The sequence below is a fragment of the Palaemon carinicauda genome, chromosome 13, assembly GCF_036898095.1.
Source record: "Palaemon carinicauda isolate YSFRI2023 chromosome 13, ASM3689809v2, whole genome shotgun sequence".
Lineage (NCBI taxonomy): Eukaryota > Metazoa > Arthropoda > Malacostraca > Decapoda > Palaemonidae > Palaemon > Palaemon carinicauda.
This window is the reverse complement of record NC_090737.1, coordinates 24,678,511-24,688,510: the sequence shown is the minus strand read 5'-3', so window position 1 is coordinate 24,688,510 and position 10,000 is coordinate 24,678,511. Positions and strand designations below refer to the sequence as shown.

At 33.8% G+C, this 10,000-nt stretch overlaps 1 protein-coding gene across 2 annotated transcripts in view; it reads right to left on the bottom strand.

Moving 5' to 3' along the window:
• The window catches only part of LOC137652222 (metabotropic glycine receptor-like), a 525,956-nt gene that overhangs the window by 33,239 nt on the left and 482,717 nt on the right, over positions 1-10,000 (bottom strand). For both annotated transcript variants that reach the window (XM_068385452.1, XM_068385453.1), the window contains exons 5-8: positions 4,157-4,308; positions 2,153-2,315; positions 327-395; positions 16-125 (exon numbers count right to left, since the gene is read on the bottom strand). In XM_068385452.1, the coding sequence (XP_068241553.1) occupies positions 16-125; positions 327-395; positions 2,153-2,315; positions 4,157-4,308 (494 nt within the window). The remainder of the gene's footprint in view (positions 1-15; positions 126-326; positions 396-2,152; positions 2,316-4,156; positions 4,309-10,000) is intronic.

The following is a 10,000-nucleotide window of genomic DNA, read 5'->3' as shown; positions in this document are numbered from 1 at the left end:
ATTTGATGATCTCACCTGTATAGTTTCAACACAATTGCACCATAGAACAGAGCAAAACCCATTTCTCTGAACCAAGGTTCTATCATACAAAGAATCACAGTAGGCTCAACATACCGCAAGAAAACCTAAGGAAGATACAAAGTCACATTCATTACAAAATACTTAGCCATTACTCGCTAACTTTAAAATTTCCTTTCTTTTTTTTCAAATTAAAGAGTACTCAAATGACATTTCCTGCAACTATTTCACATCAAAGGATATTACATCGTGTAACAACATAAGGGCTATCAAGTTGATGTAAAGCTCATAAAATGAAAAGTACGTACAGTTGAGTATATAACAATTGCTCCCAAGAGTACCATTTCCAACATTGTCCACAATGAAGCAGCAATCACCTAAAACAAAAAGATAATAGATCAGATTGTGAAGACTAATGGGACACTGGGCGTTGAATATAATGGAATAATATACAGTCTTGTCAATTATATATTTCCACATTATAGATAGCAGGTGTCTTATCAATGATTTTTAAGAATTTTCATAGTTCAAATGAAAAATAAAAACTTCTCTACCATGTTCATTTTTCATATAAACAAATTAAATATCTATTAATAATAATGAATATAAAATTGTAAAATATTTTCATGCTCAACACTGTGTTATGAATAAACAATTCTCTATATGTTCCTTTTTTACACAGGCTGCAGTATACTGTATTTGTTACATTTTCTACTATCCCTTCTATCATGCCAACAGCATACAGTTCATGTTTCCTTCAATCAGATAATTTTAACTGTTTTGCTTCAATAATCCCAGTACAGTATATCTTTATCATCAACTTAAATTTCTCCACTTTCATCTTTAACCTACTTTGTGCTTTCTTTAATCTTTTCCATTTTTCTATCCTGAATATTTTATATTTTCCCTCTGCTGAACACAACAACTGGCCAAGTTTCTTGTAGTCAGCAATTCCATAATTTTCCTACTTTTTCCTCCACTGTAACCAAATTGCAAGGGCTCATTTTTATTGAAGTTGCACACCGTCTACTCGAGAATCATTCCTCACCCCTTACCAATATATTTTTTGCCGGTTCAATATGCTCTTATTGCCAAACAACCTAATTTTTTTTCCCGGGTTAGAAAAAGGATGTTTAAAAGTCCTTTACTTATTTTGAGTTTCATAACCCACAGGTTAGGAATTTTGATGACTAGTGTTATCCAAAGAGTAGAGAGTTAAAACAACCTACTCTATTTTTTAACAAAGGAAAAGGCTGTATATAGACTAAGTGTCATAGAGTAGACATATGACCTTTCCTATGTGTAAATAAATAATGATAAAGAATTGTACATGTGTCTAAGTGAACATTGTTATGTCTGGATAACTGATGTAACTAGTGAACTCTTAAAAGCACCAAATATGTATGAACAATAAAATCATTAAAACCCATCAAAATAGCAATCAAATAAAATTATCCCATACACATGTAGAAAGATGAAATGAGATGAAATTGTTTTTAGAATTAATAAAAATATATGTTTAAATAGCACAAGCCTACTTAGTTTTAATAGGTGCTTGTTACTTACCTATTCCGAAGTCAAAAGGTCTTAGAGAATACCGAGGGATTCGTTAGGAGCTTTTGACTTAAGAATTTATTCTTTATAAAATCTGGCCAACTATTAACACATCTACTTATCATCTGTAAAAATAATTCTGAATACTGGAACTCTTCTTTAAGGATGATGAGAGCACAAACTACCAAATATAAAAAGGGTGCATAAATATATGGTTCTGAAATTTCTGAGGGACCATTTCATGTATAATTCAATGTATACTCGATTCATTTCTTTATTATAAAATTATTTGGATAAAATTCACTTTGGAATGAGACTATCACTACTACTGTGATATTCCACACACTTTTAAACTTCAATTTTTCAAGTGATTTGGGATTAATACGACTCATTGACTGCATTATGCTAGTCTACATAAATGTTTAATTTTTAGTTTTAAATGCAAACCCAATAATATGTTTAGACTAAATGTAAAGAAGTACCTTAAAGCACAATAATGACCTAATTGAAACCAATTAGGAATCTTCATTATAAAGGATGGTGAACAGTTCACAGTATACTTCAACTCGCAATGCCTAACCTTGCATTTTCGTAGTCTGAAGATCACAAGTGCCAGCACGAGGCACATAACAACACACGCTGCCTCTACACAGACTGGCACCAAGCGCATCATGGCATCATACTGAACAGAACACGCGAGTAGAGTTGAACAATTCTGGCAGCCCTCTGGACAGGGTTCACACCTGAGAGTAGGGAAAGTTTGAAAAAAGGTTACTCTTTGGTTAAGTATATTTTATGCATTATAAAATCAAATTTCCTGTCATTATATCAACAAGAAGTAAAATGACAACAGAAAATTCTCAGTAGACAAATATTCAACATGCAGTGAATACACAAACTTGTTATTTTTTTAAAACATCAAGCTGTCTCTACTACAGCAGGCAACAGAGACTTATTTTGGAATAAATATCTCTAGGCAATAATCTCAGTAGATACGGAGTAATACTTTTACTACAAAATCAAAGCTGGGTGAATCTTCTTCAAACTTCCTTTCAGTTTTCCAAGCTAAAGTTTCTCCCAAAGATTAAAACAATACACATACTGTAAAAGCTATAGTTCCAGTTGTAATAAAAGACTACTGCAAATGGCGAGATTAAATCATAACATACAGTAACTGATAGTAATCATTAAATAAATAAAGTACATATCACAAAAGGCCTTTGGCATTGTACTATTACTTTTGTTAAACACTGGACTTCAAGTAAAATTGGTGTGATTAAAGAAATACGATTTTTGGGGGATGAGGTTTCTTGATGGCAACTGTAATTCCAGCACAGCAATCAGTTCCTTTTGATTTCTAATTTTTCTGACATTTGTCGATAATTAATCGTTAAGTTGTGATAACAACTAACTGTGGGTAAAGTTGGTGATTTCAGCTCCTTGAAATATACACCTGAAAACTAAAGCACCGTAACAATGCTATTCGATCTAATTTCAGGTTGTGTGTGAAATGGAAAAGAAGAACAGAGTGATGTTTTAACCATGTTCCTATTTAAAAATCATGAAGAATTATTTAACTATTGGTTACTTTTCACGCTAGCTTAAATAGTATTTTTCATACGAAAAGTCTAATTTGCATTAGTTATTAGTTCAATAACATATTCTTTAAACATAAAGGCCATTGTTCCTGATTTATTTCACACTTGATTCATCTTAAAGAAAATATGTTCTCTCTACAAAACCTCTGGAAGTTTCAGTTCTCAATATTTTGTTTTATGAAATGTTATCATGCGTTTGGAATGGTTTAAACATATTACTCAGTCCTATTAATTAGTTTGTCAACAGGGTGGGGGAAAATCACCAGTAACCCTGGCATTAAAGTTCACGTAAATATACATGATAAAGACGTAAAATTTCAATGTTATGTTATTTAGTTGATGATGGAATGGGTGTGGCAGTGTGTGGCATAATTAAGGTATCTTGTTAAGGGAGGCTGGAGTTGCCTGCATGCAAAACGGGTGCAGGGAGAAAAGAGGGTTGTTGTACAGGAATTTTTGTAAGCCTAAGAATAGACTGTTTTTTATGTTATGGTATCCAGACTTTATCCGCCTCGCCTTATAAAATTGCATTTTGCAATAAATGTTGAATAATAGATGAATAACTGAATAATAAGAAAATCGTATCTTTATATAAACAAAATTGTGGTTCAACCTATTTACACTACTCTTATATTAATACTTAACTTTCTAAACTATTTCTACCATGCTTAGCTATCAAATTACCCCCAATCTTCTTTCATCCATCTTTCCTATCAGCTAAAAAAGTAAACAATTTACTCGATTGCGCTCTCTCTCTCTCTCTCTCTCTCTCTCTCTCTCTCTCTCTCTCTCTCTCTCTCTCTCTCTCTCTCTCTCTCTCTCAATAAAAAAATCCCAGCCCACATACTCAAAAGGCTGGGAAAAGTTAACATTTGTACACTAGTTCATTTGAATAAAATCTAACATGTAATCAGGATAATGAAAACTAATAAAATAGTGCCAAGTGACTTTCTTTTTCAGCAACCAGTAATAGGAAACAGATTTACCTGAAGCTGTCAATCCTTCTCTTTTCCGAATAAGTCAATTCAACTTCGGATCCATTGAAGAACTGCTGAGTAGAATTTGGAAGATAATGGGTGGGATGGCACTGGCACCTGTAGCCACCTCGACGAAAACCAGTTCCTCTCACCGGCACACACTGCAAGAGAAAGGTGGGGAAGTAAATAAGATGGATGAATAAATTCTATATTTATATTTGGAAATTGTAGTTACTTACATGCAGTAAACATGAATATGACTTATGATTTTTCATTTATCTTTAACAAATCTGGGAGCTGGATATCCTCAATCGAGGCCTTTTTGAAAAGAAGCAAATGAGGACTCTCTCTCTCTCTCTCTCTCTCTCTCTCTCTCTCTCTCTCTCTCTCTCTCTCTCTCTCTCTCTCTCGACATGTAGGTGTTAAAAGGAAGTCTGAATAAACCATGAAGGTATTGATTACAGATCGTTTATAAAAAAAAAAATCGGGTTCTGTTTACAACTCAAATATTGTTTCCATTTCTGATTGGATAGAAAGGCTGTAGTGATGATCGACTGCACGAAAGAAACAGTTTTCCAATAGTTTTTATCCTCTTGTGAGAACCGAATCCATTATTGGACTTTTCAAGTTTTGGAACTGCGGCTGAAAAAAAAAATAAATCTTTTGGCGTTCTTCAAAGACAAAGAACAAACTCTACGTGTACGGACAATATTTTTTCTATTATAAAGACTAATTAGGATAAGCACATTAGAAATAGAATATTTATTTAAAAAATCGTAAAGATACGACATCCAGAATTTATGAAAAATAAAGTAAATTCGAAATAGATCCGACAAGCACCCTGAGATAATATATTTAAATTGGTAGAAAGTACACACTTTCAATAGCAGGATTATTTTCCTGCTTGCTTGCTATACATATATTGTAGTATGAATATAGAAAAATTATCAAGAACGAAATCACAGAAAATTTTGCGAGAGAGAGAGAGAGAGAGAGAGAGAGAGAGAGAGAGAGAGAGAGAGAGAAATATGGCGAGATTGATTTACAGCACAAACCAATAAAAACCATTGCCACACTTGTCATCAATGTCGTCTAATCTTGACTAACCACATGCTCCCAACCAGGTCAAGGGTCCAATTTCAGCAACCCTATATGGAGAGATGTAATGGTCATTTCAGGGAACATTTGAGTCCCTTCTGACCTCATTTCACACGGTAACGATCTGGCAGAAATTAGGCGACGTCATCAATATGATGGTGATTTGCAGTTACGGGTTCGAATCTCCGCAATGGGTCTGCTCATACTAACAGTTATGGCTGCTAATGAGACTCGGTATTGGGAGTAGAGGAGAGGGGGGGGGGTGTTACCGGAGTCTCTGGATATCGTTAGCTTAAATCCAAGGATGCTATTTTTATACTAGTATATGCAATATGCAAACACACGTTGCTCCCTTTCACCAGGGCATGAATACTTCCCCTTCCCCCTACTCAAGGGACGAGGAGAGCTTGGCGTGATATATATATATATATATATATATATATGATAAATTATGCACATTTAGATGTGTTTTCATATATAAATAAGCCATATATCAAGCTCCTCTTTAATATCTGGATTCTCTTTTATACCTCGGGAATATATATATATATATATATATATATATACATACATATATACATATACAGTATATATACATATACAGTATATATATATATATATATATATACACATACATACACGCAGCCACTCTAGCTCTTTATTACATACTGTAAGAGAGATAGCGGTATATCTTTAGTAGACGTTCCACATTATCTCACCGTTCGCAGAACAAAGAAATCTGCAGTCATGGAAGGAAAATTTTTGAAGTATTTGATGATGGAAATGTGTCAAAGATAAATGCTAAACATTGAGATACAATCTATCAATTAAGGAGGTAACTAAAGTTGAAAGGCTAAACATTCTTAATGGAGCCAAGGTACATACTCCATATAAAATTATCTCCTTTCCCCTTGCAAAACAAAAACTTTTGATGATTTAATGAAATATAAAGTACATTGTTACGTGGGACCAAAAAAGTGAAATATCGAACACTAAAGTTTCATTACTCTTGGAAATATCAGTCACTATATCTGTCCAAAGACAGGATGATGATATGGGATATTTTTGGGGAAAACTAACACTAAGTAGATCTTAGTAACAGAAATAAAAGCAAATATAATAAACATTAGCATGAGCAGTGGTAACAAGAAGTTCTCTGAAAAAACAAAAATTATTAAATGCGAAAAATAATAGATTTACTATATCTAATATAACTAACAAAAGAAATTTTCCTAAGCTCAGTATGGTCACCACAAACACAAAATCCCTCAGACGAGTGATGAAAATATCTTGTTCTCGTCTAGAATTACAGTCTCATAACAGAGGCAAATAAAATCCAGACGGTTTTTAACGAGAAGAACATTTATAAAGATTACTGATGATTGAAAGATATTGTCTAAGTTCACACGATGACCCCCGAATTCTAACATAACTTTTATGCACCTTGATGAAGAGTCTGGTTCCCATTTTAAAATTGACTTTATTCCGGCCATGATCATATCTCAGGAAGAGAATAGATGAAATGGTACAGTTATTTGAAATTTAAATCATACGCAATAATAGAAATTATAAAAAATGTTAGATACATACTCTTAATCACATATAACATATACCCACATATTGATGTATGTATGTATGTATGTGTGTATATACACACACACATATATATATATATATATATATACATATATATATATATATATATACATATATATATATATATATATATATGTACATATATATATATATATATATATGTGTGTGTGTGTGTGTGTGTGTATGAGTATGCAATTATATATTTACAAATATATGTACATATAAATAAACACACACACACACACACACACATATATATATATATATATAAAACACACACACACACACACGCACACACACATATATATATATATATATATATGTAGGTATGTATGTGTGTATGTATGCATTTGTGTATACGTATATACATAACCACAAGACAGGTGTCACACACTTCTCGAAGGTTACATTCTTGCCACCTCCTCAACCATCAGTTAGCAGAAGTAAACACACATTCTAAAGAGGAGCGACTCACTCATTTCACACAAGCTAAGAAGACCCATTGACGCTCTTAACACAGAAGAAAGGACTCTCTACTTCTCTGCACAACCTTTGAAGGGGGGGGGGGGGGGGGGGGAGATGATATGGGCAGGGAGGGGAAGGAAAGGAAAGTCGTTTTTTGGAAGATGATAAAGTGGGGACAGTAAATTACCGAAGTTTTACGAGGTCACGCTGGACGAATTATGGGACATCAACCAACCGGTTGTTAAATCAATGGAACGAGAACACCTTTCAATTTTATGACGGCAATAAGAGATTTATCACCGCAAAATGATTACAAGTTTGGAACTCGTGCAGAAAAAAAATAAAACCGAAAGCACATCGTTGAATATGTCATTTTGTTTTTGTCGAATGCTGTGAATACTACTAGGCGTTTTATTACTCTATTTGCATATTTCTTATACATACATACATACATACATACATACATACATACACACACATTTAACCCTTCTCACCGGTCCCCCTTTCCTAATTACAAGCCGCAGTGTGTCTGTGTGTGTACTCAGTAACTAAATATCTAGAAGTGATTTTTGACGGCTCGGGTACACTAGTATATGATGTTTACCTTAGATAAAAATGAGAGTAATACTCATTAAAACGATGACCTGCTGTGACAGTAACTACCCCCAGCATTACAGGAAAATCGCACATGTAAAAAACCTCAATTTATAAAAAGTTTCCTGAAAAAGGAACGAATAAGCAAGATTCACACGGATTACTTGGTAGAGAAAAAAGGCCGGAGATGAAACAGGAAATGGTCGAGAGAGTTCAAAGACCTTCTCGCTGACTGTGTATGTTAACAAAAATCACACGGAAAGAAATAGAAATAATTAAAAATAATTTAGAAGTGACAGGGAGATAAGGAGCAATATCGTTTTCATTCATCTTTAACCTTTACCGTGCAAACAACCAGAGAGAGAGAGAGAGAGAGAGAGAGAGAGATAATTCTATTAACAATATATATATATATATAATATATATATATATATATATATACACACATATACATATATATATATATATATATACACACATATACATATATATATATATATATATATATATATATATATATATATATATATAGAGAGAGAGAGAGAGAGAGAGAGAGAGAGAGATATTATCAGAACTTCTGCCTCGGCCATCCCCTCCTTGGCTAACGTATGATCTTACCACCTACTGTAATATCAGGCAAACTTTTGAAGAGATTCGCCTTACCCATAATACTATCTCAAGGTTAATAGCCTCTGCAGATATTTCCTTAAACACATTGTCATCACTCAAGGATCTTCTTTATTTTTATCTCTTTAAGGATGATCCCTGCGAAGAGCTGAATGAGAGAGAGAGAGAGAGAGAGAGAGAGAGAGAGAGAGAGCGAGAGAAATATTACCCGAATGAGACTGAAACGGAACTTGAGCGTAAATCTCTAAATGGGAAATATCAAATTTGTAAACATATCCGAATACTCGAAGCGATTCATTATGAAGGAAAACGAGAGAGAGAGAGAGAGAGAGAGAGAGAGAGAGAGAGAGAGAGAACAGAACCTGTGTCTTGGATCTGCGTGAAGGAATAAAGTAATCCAGGATTACCAGACACGTAACATTCGTAACTAGCAAAGGATAAAGGACTCACACAATTATAATAAACTTAACCTCAAAGCTTAGATTAGAACAACTTCGTGGGACAATCGCGGGACCTAGACACAAGGCAAACAAACCTTGCCTTTATTTCTTACAACCAATTAAGTTAAAAACAAGTACTGAACTGAAGGAAAATTACAGGCTTATGTTATTTTTTACTGTCTTCCACTTGTCTTGGGTTAGAGTTCTCTTGCTTGAGGGTAGCCTAACACTCGGGCACATTATTCTATTTATTTCATTTCTTCTCTTTCCTAATTGGGCTATCTTCCTGGTTGGAGCATTTGGGCTTATAGCATCCTGCTTTTCCAACTAGCTCATAAAAATTTAAATCTCTTTTATATTTTGGGATAAAGAAAAAGTATAATTTGTGGATATAATACAATACACGCAATCAGAAACTAAACAAGAGTTTCACAAGATGTTCTTAATAGAGATACTTGATATAAGTAACACGAGGAAGGTGATTGCTTAACCCAACGAAACTCCTGCGCAAACTGATCATCTAATTACTACACCACATGAACCGGAAACAATTAATGAGAGGATTAAGTATAGAGCGGTGTGTATTTGAACATCGAACAGATGAAATTACAATAGAGAGAGAGAGAGAGAGAGAGAGAGAGAGAGAGAGAGAGAGAGAGAGAATTTTAATACTGTAATGTTTATATTCCCAAATTAACACTTTTCTATAAAATTCTGCGGCAGCGTCAAGAAACTCTCGAAACTGCATTGTCAATTCTTTTCTTGTATTTAATATCTTCTTGTTAGCAGAACACCACAGGATTTGCAATGCTTGCTTATCAGAATGCTTGAAATATCATACGAGGTTGGGCTGAAGATAAATAGAAGAAAGATAGAGATGACGAGAACGGAGTATGCAATGGAAGATGAAATATCATTAGAAGGAGAAAGGATTAATGAGGTAGAATCATTTAAGTGTTTAGGAACTAAGATCTTTAATACAGGGTCTTTAGTATTAGAGGTTAGTGAAAGATTGAAAAAAAGCAAATCAGAG